The following is a 19428-nucleotide window of genomic DNA, read 5'->3' on the forward strand; positions in this document are numbered from 1 at the left end:
CCATTTGCACTCTGTCACTCTGGCAAAAATAAACATTAAAAAGGAAAAAAAAAATCTGACTCTTGGTTTTGGCTCAGGTCATGATCTCATGGTTTGTGAGTTTGAGCCCTGTGTTGGGCTCTGTGTTGGTGGCACAGACTCTGCTTGAGATTCTCTCTCTCTCTCTCTCTCTCTCTCTCTCTCTCTCTGCCCCTCCCAGCTTGCATTCTCTCCCCACCCCAAATAAATAAATAGACATTTAAAAAAAAAATAGGATCCAACTATATTATCTCTACAAGGGAATTACTATATCCAAGGATATAAACAGATTAATACTGAGAGGATAGAAAAAGGTATTCCATACAAATAGTAAACAAAGGAGAACTATGGTGGTTATACTAATATTAAACAAAATAGTCTTTAAACCAAAAACTGTTACCAAAGACTAAAAGGGACATTATTTATTGACAAAAATTTTTAATTCATCAAGAATATGTAATAAGCATATATATACCAAACAATGAAGACCCCAACATATATGAAGTAAACACTAACAGAATTAAAGGGAGCAATAGTTGGGAGACTTCCATACTCCTCTTATGATAATGATTAGAACATCTAGATAGAAGGTCAATAAGAAAGTAGAAGATTTAACACTGTAACCTAGGTAGACCTGACACACATATATATAGACCTAAACATATATACAGAACCCAACACAGAAGAATACATACTTTTCCTTAAGTGCACATATAACATTCTCCAGATACACCATACATTAAGCCACAAAGCAAGTCTCAATAACTATCTTCTCTGACCACACGAAATTAAGTGAGATATTGATAACATCAGGAAAACTGGAAAATTAACAAACATGTAGAAATAAAACAACACACCTTTAGACAACCAATGGGTCAGGGAAGAAAACCCAAGGTAAATTAGAAAATGCTTTGAGATGAATGAAAACAAAAACACAACATACCAAAATTTATGGGATGCTGAAAGCAGAGTTCAGAGTGAAATTTATGGCAATAAGTACCTACATTAAACAAGATCTCAAATTAACAACCTAACTTAACATCTTAAGGAACTAGGAAAAGAACAATTTAAATTCAAAGCCAACAGAAGAAAGGAAATAAAGATTAGAGAAGAGGTAAATGAAATGGAGAACCAAAAAACAGTAGGATTAATAAAATCCAAAATTGATTCTTTGAAAAGCTCAACAAAATTGACAAACCTTCAGCTAAACTGACTAAAAGAAGAGGGATAAAAACAGAAATAAGCCAGAAATGAAAGTGGGGACATTATTACTGACTTTACAGAAATAAAAAGCATTATAAGAAAATATGAATAACTCTATACCAACAAATGCACCAAAGCCTCCTGCTTTGCTTTGCTTTTTGAATACTACTTTGGCTATTCAGGGTCTTGAAAAGACAATTTGGAATGGGATACCTCTCTTTCTCCTAGATCTGGAAGAATGGCTAATATTTAGTTTAGGCACTGGGACAAGTACTTATTTTTGCCAGGAATGATTGAAAAGCCAGAGTGTATGGAAAGAGCCCAAATGTCCACCGACTGACGAATGGATAAAGAAGATGTAGTATATATATATATATATACACAATGGATTATTACTCAGCAACAAAGAATGAAATCTTGCCATTTGCAACAATGTGGATGGAACTACATTGTATTATGCTAAGCGAAATAAGCCAGTCAGAGAAAGAGAAATATCATATGATTTCACTCATCGCATATGTGGAATTTAAGAAACACTATAGATGAACACAGGGGAAGGGAAGGAAAAATAAGATACAAACAGAGAGGGAGACAAACCATAAGAGACTCTTAAATAAGGAAAACAAACTGAGGGTGGCTGGAGGGGAGGTGGGTGGGGAGATGGGCTAAATGGGTGATGGGCAATAAGGAGGCCACTTGTTGGGATGAGCACTGGGTGTTATATGTAAGTGATGAATCACTGGGTTCTACTCCTGAAACCAATACTACACTGGATGTTAACTAACTTAAATTTAAATGTAAAAAAAAAAAATTAAAATAAAAATAACATCTTAAAAAAAGAAAGAAAGAAAAGCCAGAGTGTTCTAAACCTAAAGACAGTCATCACAATTTGAGAACTTGGAGAATAAGCGAAGAGGTAAGGACTCATATTTAATTTGGTTGACTAAAAGGATATTTATGACAGTAAGTGAATAAAGAATACAGAAGGACTAGGGATGGGCTGTGTTCAAAAGACAATTAAGTTCAATAGAACTGCTGTATGTTGCCAAGACATCCAGGTAAAGATGCTTACAAGGACATGTAGTGATGTTGGTCAGCAGAGAATACAAGCAAGAAAGGAAAGAGAAAAAATAATAAAGTTACTGAGAAATCACTGTGTGCCAGGTACTACTAGGTTTATATGTAACATATCATCCTCAAGAACTCCTATAAGATAGTGGTGGTAGTTTACTACTAACATTTATTGAGTACTTACTATGTACTGGGCATATTCTAAACATATTACAAATATGAATTCATTTAATCTTCACATATAAAATATAAATAAGAAACACAAACACTTTATAAATGAGGAACTAAAGCACAGATGGGTAAGTAACTTGTTGAAAATCACATAACTAGTAAGTGGCAAAGCCAGAGTCTGAATCCACAAAGTCTGGCTTCAGAGCCCATGGTCTTCATCATCATAATATACAGTTTTGACCTCTCTCTCCCTATTTTCGGGGGCTTTTTAAGTTTTTATTAAATTCAAGTTAGTTAACATAAAGTGTAATATTAGTTTTAGTTGCACAATATAATGATTCAACACTTCCATACAACACCCGGTGCTCATCACAAGTGCCCTCCTTCATCCCCATCACCTAGTTCACCCAACCCCTCACCCACTTCCCCCCTGGTAACCATCAGTTTGTTCTCTATAATTAAGAGTCTGTTTCTTGATTTGTCCTTCTCTTTTTTTACCCTTTGCTCATTTGTTTTGTTTCTTAAATTTCACATGAGTGAAATCATATGGTATTTGTCTTTGATTTATTTCATCTAGCATTAAACTATCTCCTTCCTATGTTTATAGCAGCATTGTTTACAACAGCCACATTACGGAAGCAACTCAAGTGTTGGCTTGGCTGTCTAAATGCTTGGTGTGTTCATATATATAATGGAGTATTATTCAGCCACAAAAAGAATGAAATCTTGCCATTTACCTCTCTTTTTAAAGCACTCTGCAAATAAGGAAATTGGGGCTCAGAAGTTAGGCAGCTTGCCCAAAATTACATAGTTATTACGTGGTTTCAGAAAGGCCACTTTAAACCCTGGGCTCTCTGACTACAAAGTCTATGTCTTTTTACTATAGTACTTGTGAAGATCACCAACATAGAAATGGTGAAGCATGGATAAAACTGTTTAAGAAGAGAACACAGAGCAGGAAGAACTTTGAGTAAAGAATCCTCAAAGTTAAGAAGGTTAAATTAAAGGTTATGTACATAGCTCTGATGACTATCAGATTAAAAGATGTTGTCCACCTCAACAGTACATCTAAAACAAAAGATCTAAGCAAAGTGGAAGTTGATGATGCTGCCATCTCAGAGGAGTCTTCCTCACGATAATTATCCAGGTCTGCAAAATTCATGGATATTTACTTACACAAATGAAGACAGGGTTGCAAACCACAAGATAAAAAAGAAATTTCTGACTCTCATATAGGAAAATAAAGCCAGAAACAGATTTAAAAACAAAAAAAAAAGGGGGCGCCTGAGTGGCTCAGTCGGGTAAGTGTCTGACTTTAGCTAAGGTCATGATCTTACCGTTTGTGAGTTCGAGCCCCACACTGGGCTCTGCTGTCAGCACAGAGACCACTTTGGTCCCCCTCTCTCTACCCCTCCCCTCAAAAATAAACAAACATTAAAAAAAAGATAAGTAAAAATAAATATGATAAAGTGAGGCTGGAGATAGAAGCAAAATCTATACCTTACTTTTTATAAAGATTTTTACAAAGATAGTTGGTAGAATAATTAATGTTATTGAATAATCTGATGTAATAAGCAATGAAAAGAAAATTAAATTTTGCTTAAAATAATAAAAATGGGTATGATAGTAGACAAGACCAGTATAATAAGCCAACTTTATCTCTCACTACTCTCCTCTTAGGTGTTAAACACCATCCTTGCTGGACTTTTTTCCATTCTTCATATATACCACACTCTCTTGTCAAACATGCACTCATTTACTAATTCAACAAAACTGCTATGTACCTACCATGTGCTAAACACCATGCTAGGTGATCGGATGAATGGTGAACATAACACATCTTGCTCTCAAGAAGCTCATGTTCCCATAAAAGAGACATTTTATAGACAGCCACAAAAAGTATTAAACACATAATGATAAGGGCAAGTGCAAGGTGCCATGGGAAAGGCAGTGTAATGTATTCTGGAAGGTTGAGAAAGCCTTTTTCTGTGGAAATACTTAAATTGAGACCTGAAGGATTTGAGTAGCTCTGTGAAAAAACATGGTGTACACCAGGATGTTGAGTTAGTGAAGGAGAACAGAAGTGGGTATATGAAGGATATGATTAGGATAATTCTCAGAAAAGTGTGACTAGAAGCTGGATAGATGGTGGTGCCATTTATTGGACTAGAGAGCTCTAGAATACAAACAGGCCAATGGACAAGATCATGAATTTAATTGAGGACATTTAAGTAGATGTACTTATGAGATAATTAAGTGGTGATAAGCAATAGGCATTAGAACATATATGTCTGGGGCTAAAAACAAAAATCTGGGCTATGGATACACATATTATCAGTATATATAATCAAAGTCATGGGAAGAAATCAGATAAATCACTTTAGGGGTAATATACAGTGGAAAAAAAAAAAAAAAGCAAGTACCAAGCATTTAGAGGACAGAAGAAGAAGAAAAAAAAACTATAGAGACTGAAAACCAGGATAGTAACAGAAGACAACAAAAAAGAATATTTCAAAGAGAGAACTGTGAAATGCTAGGGAGCCATCAGGTAAGATGGAAATATTTACTCTTAGACTTAAAACATTTTTCCCTCTTGGGCTCAATAAATTTATGCTCATCTTTCAGGTTTCTGCTGAGTTATTTCTTCCAGCTAGCATTGCCAGAATTCCTAATTTTGACTTATATACCTATACTATGTACATCCTGTACATTCTCCTATCATAGCTTTTATCATTCTGTGTTTAACTGTAATTGCCTGCTTACGTGTCCATATCTCCACCATAATTCAAACTTCTCAAATGTATGAAGAAGCAAGACTGTGGATCTGGTTCAAAGTTGTATCTCCCTCAAATGCAGTCTTTCTCATATTTGTCCCCTATCCTTCCCATAGCTACTAAACATAGCACCCAGCAACAAGGTCTGTATTCAGTAAATAGTTGTTGACATTTATTTAATACCTATTATATGCCAATCACTGAAGTGGATGTAATGGGAGGAACAAGGCATTAATATCAGACAAGAACCTTACCCTCAAAGAACTTCTTTTCTGATTATATGCAACTACAACTTAAATGAACAAATAGAGATAAAGTGTATTTCTTACCATGTCAGTAGTTATCACTTTTGCCACAATATGTGTTATAGTCTTTCCAAAGTCTCTTTTTCCCTTCCTGCGCCTTAGGATTCTTGGAAAGAAAGGTCCATGAACTCTAGAGTTGAAAACATTTATTTATGATTAAATTAATCAGAAAAAAACTCAAGCTATACTTACTTAGAAAATAAAACGTGGCACCAAGCATCTTTGAGAAGTAGGCTTCGCTATTTTAAACTCTTTGAGAGCAATGAGCAACTTGAGAGCAATTGAACGATTTAACTTTTAGATAACTGAGTATTTAAACCCTTGATCTCTAAAATCTTTTCATTTTCATGGATTGTATGTATGTATGTAACCCATTACAATCAGTACCTGTCACCTCAACTCTTCAATACAGTAGAAAATTTTCCTGATTGCACTTTGATAGCCCACTGAATTGTGGACTCACAACAAAGCAAAGGTGGGTTATGTCTGCGATACTAAGGCATAAAAATGTGTAAGGACATGCCTAAGTTTAGATACTGTGTTCAAGTAACAGAATGTTTTGTTTCAAAGGATATGGCCTCCATAGGTATGTTGGCTGTGGCCTCCCAGCACAACAATTCTAGCTTCTCTCTGAGTTGTGGGGTTTTGTTTGTTTGTTTGCTGTTTAGCACTTCTAATTAATTCCACTCTTTCTCTTCTTTCTGCTCTTCTTTACAATTCCCGCTTCCTATCACTTAATCATGTTAAGTGTCATCAAAAGAAAGAAACAAAGTGTGAGTATAATTTATCATTACTATCAGCCAAAAGGGACACTCTTTTTCCAATAGATGTAGACTTACTAATCTCCTTCGGTGTCATATTTTGGGTTCTCTGAAGCACATTATTGTTGGATACAAATGGGATGCAGCTTTTGTACCAATATTTTTCATCTTCAAAAGTTTCATTGAATATTTCAAAAGTAAACCCAGTCAGCATTTCTATACCTGTTTAAGCAAGTGGTTATGATCTTGAGAAAGAGAACCACTCGCACGTTTTTTCACCATATACCTGATCACCAGCTGCTCAAAGAGTACAGCATCCTATGTTCAAGAAATACAGTAGTTTATCATGTAAATCCTAGTTTTAAAATCAAAAGTATGTATCAGTGTTTTTTTTTTTTAAGTCAAATCTATTAAGGTATAATTTACACAACAGACACTCATTTTAAGTGAACCATGACATGAGGTTTCACAAATGTGTACACCCACTTAACTCAATCAAAATAACACAATATAGAACATTCCCATCACACTGACAGGTTCCTTCATGCATCGTTGCAGTCAATCCTCCACACCTATTCCCAGGCAACCACTGATCTACTTTCTGTTGTTAGATAAACCCTTTCTTGGGAGTTTTTAAATGATATTTTAAAGTGAAAACATATATGAGGTACTCTTTTGTGTCTAGCTTTTTTCATTCAGCCCATGTTGAGATCGATCCATCGTATTATTTTGTGTATCAGCATTTTGTTTATATTGCTGAGTGTTTCATTATTTGATTTTCTGTATAGAAGATCGTGTCATCTGCAAATAAGAGATAATTTCATTACTTCTTCCTTTCCAATCTGGATGGCTTTTCTTTTTCTTGCCTATTGCTCTGGCTGGAACCTCTAGTACAATTTGAACAGAGATAGTAAGAGCAAACATCCTTGTCCTCTTCCTTGTCATCTTTCCTTAAGATCTTCCTGATCTTAGGAGGGAAACATCCATTCTTTCACCACTAGCTATGATTAACTTAAAGGTTTTTCATAGATGGCCTTGAACAGGTTGAGAAAGATCCCTTCTCTTCCAAGATTTTTGAGAATTTTTATGATGAAAGTGTTGAATTTTGTCAAATTCTTTTTCCGTATTAAAAGGTGCGGCTTTTGTTTTTTATTCTATTAATATGGTGCGTTATATGGATTCCTATTCATTTGTTAAGCCAATCTTACAACCCTGGGATGAATCTCACTTAGTCTTAGTGTCTGATCTTTTTAATGTATTGCTAGACTCAGTTTGTTAGCATATTCCTGAGGATTTTTGCATCTATATTCATAAATGATATTATTCCATAGGGCTTTTTTCTTTTTCTTGTGATGTCTTTGTAGTTTTTGTATCAGGCTAATAGTGGCCTCACTGAATGAGTTAGGTAAGTGTTCCCCCTTCTATTTTTTGAAAGTTTGTAAATAATTGGGTGTTAATCTTTGAAATGTTTGGTAGAATTCACCAGTGAAGACATCTGGTCTCTGGTTTTTCTTTGTGGGTAGTTTTTAATTTGCTAATTCAATCTCCTTACTTGCTATAGGTCCACTCAGGTTTTCTTTTTTGGCTTGAGTCAGTTTTGGTAGATTGAATGTTTTCAGGAATTTGTCCATTTGGTCTGGTGATCCAGTTTGTTGGCATGTAATTGCTCAGAGTATTCCTTAGTAATCCTTTTTATTTCTGTGCAAGTTTTTATGTGGATGTAAGTTTTCAACTCAGTTGGGTAAATACCAACTAGGAGCACTATTGCTGGTTCATATGCTTAGACTACATTTAGCTTTTAAGAAACCGCCAAACTGTCTTCCAAAGAAGCTGTACTGGTTTTGCATTCCAATCAACAATAAAGGAGAGTTCTTGTTCCATATCCCTGCCAGCAGTTGATATGGTCAGGGTTTTTGTTTCTGACTTTGTTTTGTTTTTGGATATTAACCATTCTAATAGGTAAGTTATGGTATCCCATTCCTTTAATTTGCAATTCCATAATGACAATGATGTCAAGCATCTTTTTATAGGCTTTTTTTTTTTAACCAATTGTATATCTTCTTTGGTGAGGTGTTTGTTCAGAATATTTGTCCCATTTTTAATTGGGCTGTTTGTTAGGATGAATTTTAAGAGACCTTTGTATATCTTAGATACAAGTCTTTTATCAGATATGTGTTTTACAAATGTTTTCTTCAAATTTTTGGCTTGTCTTTAATTCTCTTAACAGTCTTTCACACAGTGTTTTTAATTTTAATACAGTCCAATTTCTCAATTTTTTTCTCCCACAGATCATACTGTCAGTGTTTTATCTAAGAACTCATTGCGAACCCAAGTTCACCTACGTTTTCTTCTATGTTTTCTTCTAAAAGTCTTACAGTTTTATTTTACAGTTAGGTCTACAGGTCACTTTGAGTTAATTTTCGTGAAGATGTAAGGCCTGTGTTTAGGTTCATCTTTTTGTATATGGATGTTCAATTATTATACAGCATTATTTGTTGAAAATAATATTCTTTCTCCACTGAATTTTCTTTGCTCCTTTGTCAAAGATCAATCAACGATGTTTGTGTGGATCTATTTATGGACTCTATTCTGTTCCATTGATCTAGATGTTTATTCTTTCACTAATACCCGGCTTTCTTGATTACTGTAGTTTTATAAGAACCTTAAAAGTGGGTAATATGAATACACCCTCTTTATTCTTCCCCAGTACCGTGTTAGCTATTGTAGGCTTTATGCTGTTCCATATGAATTTTAGCAATAGTCAATACCTACAAAATGGCTTGCAAATTAGGATTGCATTGAATCTACACATCAATTTGGAAGGAATTGACATATAAACAATATTGACTCTTCCAATCCATAAACAGAGAATATTTCCCCATTTATTTATATTTTTTCTGTCATCATAAGTTTTGTAGTTTTTCCACATATAGATCCTATATATATTTTATTAGATCTGTGTCTGATCTGTACCTAAGTATTTCATTTTTTTGGCTCTATTATGATATTTTTAAAATTTCAAATCATTTGTTACTGGCATATAAGAAAACAATGGACTTTTGAATATTAACCTTGCTATACTCATTTATTAGTTCCAGGGTTTTGTTGTTGTTGATGATATGATGATGATGATTCTTTGAGATTTTTTATGTACACAATTATGTCACCTGCAAAGAGTTTTATTTCTTCCTTCCCAATCTGTGTATCTTATTATTTCCGTTTCTTGTCCTGTTGCATTATCTAGGATTTCTAGCATAATATTAAACAGGAGTAATGAGAAAAAATATCATTGTCTTATTCCTAATATTAGGGGAGAAGCATCCAGTTTCTCATCATTAAGTATTAGTGTTAGTTATACGTTTTTTGTAGATGTTATTCATCAATTTGAGGAATTCTCCTCTATTGCTTGTAATGCTTGATACATCAATTATTGAAAAAGGGATGCTAAAGTTTCTCATGTATAATAGTGGATTTCTCTGTGTCCTTGCATTTCTTTCTTTTTTTTTTTTAATGTTTAGTTTTTTGAGAAATAAGAGAGGAGAGTGCAAGTGGGGGAGGGGCAGAGAAAGAGGGAGACCCAGAATCTGAAGCAGGCTACAGGCTCTGAGCTGTCAGCACAGAGCCCGATGTGGGGCTCAAACTCAAAGACCTCGAGGTCATGACCTGAGCCAAAGTCAGATGCTCAAATAACTGAGCCACCCAGGCACCCCTCCATGTGTCTTGCATTTCTATCAGTTTTTGCATTACATATTTTGATGCGCTGTTGTTGGATACATACATATTAAGCATTGCTATGTCTTCTTCGAGAGCTGGACCCTTTATCATTATGCAATGCCCTTTTTTGTCCCTGGTAATTTAACTGGTTCTTTCCAAAGTCTGCTTTGTCTGAAAATAATATAGTAATCCAGCTTTTTAATGGTTGTGTTAGCATGAAGTTATCTTTCTCTGACCCTTTACTTTTAACATTTCTAAGCCTTTACATTTAAGGTTGGTTTCTTAGAGATGACAGATAGTTGGATCTGGTGTTTTTATGCACTTTGACAATCTCTATCTTTTATGTATTTAGACCATTTGCATTTAAAGTGATTACAGATACAAGGGAGGTGTGTGGGGAATGGCCTAACAGGTGATGTGTACTGAGGAGGACACTTGTGATGATGAGCACTGGGTGTTTTCTGTAAGTGATGAATCACCAAATTCTACTCCTGAAACCAATAGTATATGTTAACTAACTAGAACTTAAATGCAAATTTAGAAAAACAAAAAACAAAAAAACCAAGTGATTACTGACATAATCAAATTAATACCTACCATACTTCTAATAGTTTTGTTTGTTGTATTTGTTCTTTGTTATTTTTCCCTCCTTTTCTGCCTCCTTTGGTTACAGTTAAGCATTTTGTGATTCCACTTTCATCTATTGTCATCAATTATTTAAAAAAATTTTTTAGTGTTTTCCTTATAGACTGCAATATATATTTTAAACTAATCTTAGTCTACCTTCAAATAACACTAAACTACTTCATATATAGTGCAGGTGCCTTTTACAGAATATTCCCATTTCTTCCCTTGGTATGATGTTACTGTCACTTATTTTACCAATCCATACGCTACTATCACCCAACTACTATTTATACCATCATAACTACTATTACTTTAAACAGGTATCTTTTCAATCAGTTGAGAGAAAGAAAAATAAAAGATTTTAATTTACCTTTATTTATTCTTTCTCCAAAGTTCTTCCTTTCTATACATAGATCTGAGTTTCTGACCCTTAACAATTTTCTCCTCTCTAAAGAACTTTTCATTTTTCTTGCAGAATGATAAACTCCCTCGGCTTTTTTTTTTTCTTTTTGTTTACAAGAGCTATTACCCTTTCACTTTTGAAAAATAGTTTCACCGGATATAGAATTCTAGGTTCGTAGTTCTTTCTTTCAATGCTTTGAATATTTAACTCGTCTCTCATCTTATTTTCATGGTTTCTTATAAGAAGTCCATTGTAATTCTTACTCTTATTCATCTGTAGATAAGGTGATCTCTTCCCCCTCAGTTTTTTAATGTATGGTTTTCTTCAAATATGAAATGCCTATAATATAGATTTTTTGGTATTTATCCTGCTCAGTGTTCTCAGCTTCCTGGATCTATGATTTGGTGTCTGCATTTAATTTTGGGAAATTATTTAATTCAAACCATTCACCATTATTAATTCAAACATTTCTGCTGCTGCACTTGCTCTTTTTCACTTCTGGTATTCCAATTACACATATGCTGCACCCTTTGAAATGGTCTCACGCTACCTGGATGTTTTGTTTTTTCATTCTTTTTGCATTTGTATGAAAAAATTCTGTTGACATACCTTCAAGCTCACTGATTTCTTTCCTCAGTTTCATCCCATCTATTAGTAAACCCATCAAAGGTATTCTTCATTTTTATTTACGGCGTTTTTGATTTCTAGCATTTTCTTTTAATTCGTTCTTAGAGTTTCTATTTCATGCTTACATTATTCATCTGTTCTTGCATGTTGTGTCCTTTTTTCATTAGAGACTAACATATTAATTACTTTTTTTAAATTCCATCTGATTAATTACAAAATCATTACTGAGTCTGGTTCTGATGCTTGCTTTCTCTCTTCAGGCTTAATTTTTTCTTGCCTTTTAGCATGTCTTATAATATTTTGTGGAAAGCCAAGCATGATATATTGACTAATAAAAACTGAAGTAAATAGGCTTTTAGTGTGAGGTTTTATATTAATCTGGCCAGGAGGTAAACTGCTTGCTGTAGCTGTAGGTATCACAAGCTTCAAAATCCTATGGTTTCCATATTTTTGCCTTTGAAAACTCCTCTTTAGACAAAGTTTGTGTCTTGTAACTTTTTTAGGTATAATTCTGTTATTTTACCAGAGTCTGGCCTGGTGTGTTGTAAAGTAAGGTGGAGAGGAAGTGTTCTATAATCTTATGATTAAATATTAGTTTTTTAGTGGGTCTATGTCCCTGGGCTGTGACCTTCACAACTGTGACGTTCACAAGTGTTTCTAAGTGCCCTCTTCCCAGAGAGGAAGGCTAGAGGGGACTGGAGTCAAGGAAATGCCCTTTCCCTAGGTGGGCAAAGGCTCTGGGAAAGTCTTTTCCCCTGGTAAATAAGTCTTCATCATGGAGGTGGTCTGGGTGTATTTCACAATGGTAACTTTTCCCATCCCCAACCAGGGGCATAATGGGATTTTTCTTGGCTCTTCATCTGAGAACTTAGTGAGATTCCTGGAGGCAAAACCACAAGAGAAGTAGGGTGTCTCCCTAAGAACTACAGCCCACCAGGAGTTTCTCACTTGCGTACTGGTCCACATTCAACCTCCAGCAGCTTATCAAAATTACCCATTTAAGTGTTCTTACAGTTTATGGCTCTAGGGAGTTATCTATTCCAGGTAAGCAGATCTTGGTTGTGACTCTGAATTTACTTCTCTCCCCAGATTTCATGGTAGCAATTTGTCCTGTGACCTCAGTTTTCTTATGGGTCCAAGAAAGTCATTTTCAGTTTCCTCAGCTTTTGTCTTGTTTTCTTGTTTCTTGTTTTTAACTCATAAGCTCTTAACATGTCAGAGCTGCATCTGAAAATATTTGGTTCTTTTCTAGTTTCCATTTATCTGTTGAGATTCTCTGTCTACTTATTAACACCAAGTTTTCCTATAATTCTTAGAACATACTTATAATAGCTGCTTTGAAGTCTTTGTCTGATAAATTCAACATCTGGGCCCACTCAAAATCTGATTTTATTAACTATCTTTTTTCCTGGGTATGGATTCTATTTTCTGGTTTCTTTGCATGTCCATTAATTTTTGGTTGAACACTGGAGACTTTGGAAAATATATTCTCATAACTCTGGATTGTGGTATGTTCTTCTGAGGATTGTTAGTCTTGTACTCTAGCAGGCAATTAACTTGCCTGGGCTCAAAATCCAGCTGAAATATCTGTTCAGTTCTTTCAACCTCCATGATTCAACTACATACTTTTTTTTAAAGCATTGTTCTCAAATTTCTCTCCCCCACTAATGCTAGCATAGTTTAGTGGTCAGTCAAGAATTTGGGCAGAGTTTGTGCTCAAATTCTGGATCTGACCCCTTTTGCAACTTTCTTCTCTCAGGATACTCCACCTAAATTTCTAGCTGCTTTGCCAGCCTTTAACTCTGTCCTTTGCCACCTTGTCATAGTAGGAGTTCATTTTTTGCTGCCAGAGCTATGAGAACTGGTGATCACTCTCAGACTAAAAAGCAAATCCCCACTTCTTACCTATTCCAAGGATAAACTTTTCTGGCTGCTGCCTGCTTTGGTCATTTTACAGTGCCTTCAAATAGCTAGATATTTTAATATATTTTTGTCCAAATTTTATAATTGTTATCCATGAAAGGGTTTGACCAATTAACTCACTCCACCACTCCCAGGCCTAGATTGTCTGTGATTATAACTTTTAAGATGAAAGAACCCCATGTGGCCCTTTGCCATTAGAATCTAAAGTCTAGTGATGTTAATTTGTATTCAAATCCAACTTTTGTTGAATCTGGATTTCTAGATAAGTAGAATTAGATTTCAAAAATCTTACCTATATTGATTTCCCAAAGTAATCCCAAGGTTTTGTTACACAGGAATCCCAATAACAACATTAAAAATAGGGACTAAAATGGGATTCTTAATGATTAAAAAAATAAGTCAAATTTGAAAGAAAATACAAAAAGAAAAGATTTAGGTTAACAGTTAGTTGCTAGACATGTAAAATGTGGCTCAAAATTCATAAGGCAAAGAATGCGTACAAGTGGAACACATTAAGAAGGGGTTTAACAATCTAGTATGAAATAGTCAGAAGTCCTTTGGCCCTGTTCAAAATTTTCCATTAATTTTGAAACCATAAGCAAGTATTCCTATTTCCCCTGTATCTAAAACAAAGACAGGAATATATACTTTACTGCATAGTAATGTAAAAATATTTTAATACATTTTGAAGTACTCTGGAGAATGATGTTAGTTAAATCTACATTGTTTTATTTATCATAAAAACAACTTATCAACTTAATGTTGGTTAGAAAAGAAGAAATTATGCGGCAGCCAAATTAACCAACCTTTTCCTTTACTTTGCATATTATATGTGGTGGAGATCTGCCTCCTCTTTTCTTAGGCTCTGGCCAAAATCAAGAAGGTAAAGATGAAAGATAAGGAAAGAACTAGATTGATGATACTTTTTTAAATCTGAAATTCCAATGATTTCAGTGAATTCAGTTATATAAAAATAATTTTCCAATACTGGTAGTTGTACTTTGTTCTTATCTCAAAAATTGGACATCTAATTTTATAATCTACTTCAATCAGGGTAACATATGATATATGATAAAAGAATGACCATGTCATCTTTTTGTTTAAAATGGAACAAATTGGGGCGCCTGGGTGGCGCAGTCGGTTAAGCGTCCGACTTCAGCCAGGTCACGATCTCGCGGTCCGTGAGTTCGAGCCCCGCGTCAGGCTCTGGGCTGATGGCTCAGAGCCTGGAGCCTGTTTCCGATTCTGTGTCTCCCTCTCTCTCTGCCCCTCCCCCGTTCATGCTCTGTCTCTCTCTGTCCCAAAAATAAATAAACGTTGAAAAAAAAAAAATAAAAATAAAATAAAATGGAACAAATTATTACCGAAGGCGTAAATCTTCCCACATTTTCAATAATCCACACAGCATTACTATCTCATAGTATTTTTTCCAGCATTCAACGGTCTCTGCTGCAGATGGATCTTCCTTAATATTGCTCTGATACTCGATGAGTTCAACACGTTTATTTTTATACTTCTCCAAAGTTTTTTTGAAACGTTGTGCAATAGGACCAGGTATGGTTCCATCTTGTATATCACACCACCTGTAAAGTATCAACATAATTACAATGTTTATCTTATATAATGTGCTGAGTAAGTTTTTTTTTTTTTTTAACTTTTATTCATTTTTTGAGAGACAGAGAGAGACAGGGCTTGAGTGGCTTGAGGGGCAGAGAGAGAGGGAGACACAGAATCCAATGCAGGCTCCAGGCTCTGAACTGACAGCACAGAGCCCGACATGGGGCTTGAACTCAAGGACCATGAGATCTTGACCTGAGCTGAAGTCAGACGCTTAACCGACTGAGCCACCCAGGCGCCCTGTGAGTAAGTTTTTAACTATACTTACAAATTAATTCTTTCTTCAATCAAAGCAGTATAATTCTCACAACTTTCTTCATCATCCCAGTCTCTCCAAAGAAAGTCATAAAAAAACCTATGACGAATAAAATTAATAAAAAGTGATCAAAAAGAGCCAATACCATGTATAGAATTAAAAAGACATTCTCATGTCAGAATTCTTTATATGAATTCTAAGAAAATACATATATATTTACAATTTTTAAATGTTTTATTTATTTTTGAGAGAGAGAGAGAGAGAGAGACAAACAGAGCATGAGCAGGGGAAGGGCAGAAAGAGGAGACACAGAATCCAAAGCAGGTTCCAGGCTCTGAGCTCTGGGGCTTGAATTCACAAACCATGAGATCATGACCTGAGTCAAAGTTGGACACTTAACTGACTGAATCACCCAGATGCTCCAGAAAAATATTTTTAAATAACCTTTCAGTGAACTAATATTAAAATCAAACCATTATTTTTATTTTATTTTTTTTAAGTTAATTTGAGAGAGAGAGAGAGAGAGCAAGTGGAGAAGGGGCAGAGAGAGGGAGAGAGAGAGAATCCCAAGCAGGCTCTGCACTGTCAGTGCAGAGCCCAATGTGGGGCTGGAACTCCCAAACAATGAGATCATGACCAGAGCCAAAATAAAGAGTTGGACATTGGGGGCCTGGGTGGCTCAGTCGGTTGAGCATCCGACTTTGGCTCAGGTCATGATCTTGCAGTTTGTGGGTTTTAGCCCTGCGTTGGGCTCGGTGCTGACAGCTCAGAACCTGGAGCCTCTCAAAAATAAATAAACATTAAAAAAAATTTTTATTTTAAATGGACAGGGGCACCTGGCTGGCTCAGTCAGTGAGCACGTGACTCTTGATCTCAGGTGTAGAGAATTGGGTGTAGAGATTGCTTAAAAAATAAATAAACAAAAAAACAAACTAAAAAAAATGGACAAATTTAATTCAACAGTGAGTAAAAATTAAATCAATAACTATTATAAAGTTCTTATACACTTACATATTAACTTTTTGAATATGACAATTTTAACGTTAAGAGGTAAAAAGGTCAAATACCTTACAACTTCCAAGGCCAAAGCAATATCATGATTATCAGGATCTTGTCCTTCAACAGGGTAGACTTCCAAGAGAGGCACACTGTGCTCCAGTTCTTCCAAAATCTCATTGACCAAACCCCTTGGAATATTTGCAATATTAGAAGAAAAGGGCTCAGCAACAGATACAGTAACTTTGAAACAAGATGATGAGCTTTGATGTGGTTTACAAATTACCTAAGATAAATATTATAAAATCTGTAGTTACAAATCAAAACAAACCACAAAGATTTTTTCCTCACACATGATGTACTTATAAAATTTCTTTTTTTAAATTTTATGATTCCTTTAACCACACACACAAAGTCATTATAGATCAATATTAAATAAAATAACACAATTTTTCAAAGCCCACATTTTTTTAGTTCCAGTATAGTTATCAGTGTTCTATTAGTTTCTGGTGTACAATATAGTGATTCAACAATTCGATATACCACTCAGTGCTCATCAAGATAAGTGTTAATCCTCTCCACCTATTTCACCCATCCCTCCATCCACCTTCCCTCTGGTAACCATCTGTTTGTTCTGTTTGTTCTGTATAGTTGAGAGTTTTTTTGTTTGTCCCTTTTGTTTTCTTTCTTTGTTTTCTCTCTCTCTTAGTTTTTATTTATTTTGAGAGAGACAGAGGGAGAGTACATGAGAGCAGGGAGGGAAGGAGGGGGAGAGAGAGAGAGAGAGAGAGAGAGAGAGAGAGAGAGAGAGAGAGAATCCTAAGCAGGCTCTGCACTGTCAGCGCAAAGCCTGACTGACGTGGGGCTCAATCTCATGAACCATGAGATCATGACCTGAGATGAAATCAAGAATCAGACACTTAACTGACTGAGCTACCCAGGCGCCCTTCTCTTATTTTCTTTATTAAATTCCACACGGGAGTGAAATCATACAGTATTTGTTTTTCTCTGGCTTATTTCACTTAGCATTATACTCTCTAGATCCATCCATGTTGTTGCAAATGGCAAGATTTCATTTTTTTTTTTTTGTGGCTTCATAATATTCTATTACGCACACACCCACCCACACATTGTCTTTATCCACTTATCTGTCACTGCACACTTGAGCTGCTTACATAATTTGGCTATTGTGAACAATTCTGCAATAAACACAGGGGTGAATTTATCCTTTTGAAGTAGCGTTTTTGTATTCTTTGAATAAATACCCTGTAATATGAATACTGGATCACTATTTCTATTTTTAGTTTTTTGAGGAACCTCCATACTGTCTTCCAATGGCTCAGTTTGCATTCCCACCAACAGTGCAAAAGGATTCCTCTTTCTCCACATTTTCATCAACACTGTTGTTTCCTGTTTCTGATTTTAGCCATTCTCAAACGTGTGAGGTAATATCTCATTGTATATCTCTGATGATGAGTGATGAATATCTTTTCATGTTTTCACGTCTGTTGGCCATCTGAATGTCTTCTTTGGAGAAATGTCTGTTCATGTCTTGTGCCCATTTTATAACTGCATTATTTGCTTTTTGAGTGGTGACTTTTATAAGTTCTTTATATATTTTAGATACTAACCCTTTAGCAGAAATGTCATTTGCAAATATCTTCTCCCATTCATTAGGTTATCTTTTAGTTTTTTTGCTTGTTTCTTTCACTGTACAGAAGCTTTTTATTTTGGTCAAGTCCCAATAGTTTATTTTTGCTATTGTTTCCCTTGGCTCAAGAGACCTATCTAGAAAAATGTTACTATGCCTGATGTCAGAGAAATTACTGCCTGTGCTCTGTTCTAGGATTTTTATGGTTTCAGATCTAACATTTAGGTCTTTAATTCATTCTGAGTTTATTTTTGTGTATGGTGTGAAAAGAGGTCCAGTTTCATCCTTTGGCATGTTGCTGTCCAGTTTTCCTAGCACAATTTGTTGAAGAGACAATCTTTTTCTCATTGCATATTCTTGCCTCCTTTGTCAAAGATTAATTGACCGTATAGTTTATTTTGGGGTTTTCTATTATATTCCATTGATCTATGTGTCTGTTTTTGTGCCAATACCATACTGTTTTGATTACTACCACTTTATAAAGTATATTTTGAAATCTTGGATTATGATACCTACAGTTTTGTTCTTCTTTTTCAAGATTTCTTTGGCTATCCAAAGCCAATTGAATTTATAGTTCTGTACAAATTTTTGGACGACTTATTCTAGTTCTGCGAAAAATGCTATTGGTATTCTGATAGAGATTGCATTAAATCTGTAGATTACTTTTGGGTAGTGTGGACATTTTAACAATATTTGTTCTCCCAATCGATAAACATGGAATATCTTTCCACTTTTTGTGTCATCTTCAATTTCTTTCATCATTGTTTTCTAGTTTTCAGAGTACAGGTCTTTCACCTTCTTGGTTAAGTTTATTCCTGGGTATTTTATTATTTTTGGTGCAATTGTAAATGAAACTGTTTTCTTAATTTCTCTGCTACTTCAGTATTAGTGTATAGAAAAGCAACACATTTCTGTATACTGACTTTGTATCCTGAAACTTTGCTGAACAATCAGTTCTAGTATTTTGGTGGAGTCTTCAGGATTTTCTATATATAGTATCAAGTCAAAAATAGTGAAAGTTTTACTTCTTTCTTACCAATCTGGATGTTTGTTATTTCTTTTTGTTGTCTGATTGCTGTGGCTAGGACTGCCAGTAATATGTTGAATAAAAGTGGTGAGAGTGGACATTCATGTCTTGTTCCTGACCTTAGGGGAAAAAGCTCTGTTTTTCACCAGTGAATATGATGTTAGCTCTGGATTTTTCATATATAGTTTTTATTGTGTTGAAGTATGCTCCCTCTAAACTTACTTTGTTGAGGGTTTTTATCATGAATTTGGATATCCTTTGTCTTACTGATGTTATGTACCACA

General features: G+C 35.0%; 1 protein-coding gene across 1 annotated transcript in view; it reads right to left on the bottom strand.

Annotated features, from left to right (window-relative positions):
• SHCBP1L (SHC binding and spindle associated 1 like) overlaps positions 1–19428 on the bottom strand; it is a 36522-nt gene that overhangs the window by 8318 nt on the left and 8776 nt on the right. The window contains exons 3-6 of the mRNA XM_047076879.1: positions 16538–16752; positions 15483–15569; positions 14962–15180; positions 5567–5672 (exon numbers count right to left, since the gene is read on the bottom strand). Of these exons, the coding sequence (XP_046932835.1) occupies positions 5567–5672; positions 14962–15180; positions 15483–15569; positions 16538–16752 (627 nt within the window). The remainder of the gene's footprint in view (positions 1–5566; positions 5673–14961; positions 15181–15482; positions 15570–16537; positions 16753–19428) is intronic.

This window comes from Lynx rufus, unplaced genomic scaffold (genome assembly GCF_022079265.1).
Source record: "Lynx rufus isolate CCGP_SWC_20201006 ecotype Redwood Valley unplaced genomic scaffold, mLynRuf1.p SCAF_15, whole genome shotgun sequence".
Taxonomy (NCBI): domain Eukaryota; kingdom Metazoa; phylum Chordata; class Mammalia; order Carnivora; family Felidae; genus Lynx; species Lynx rufus.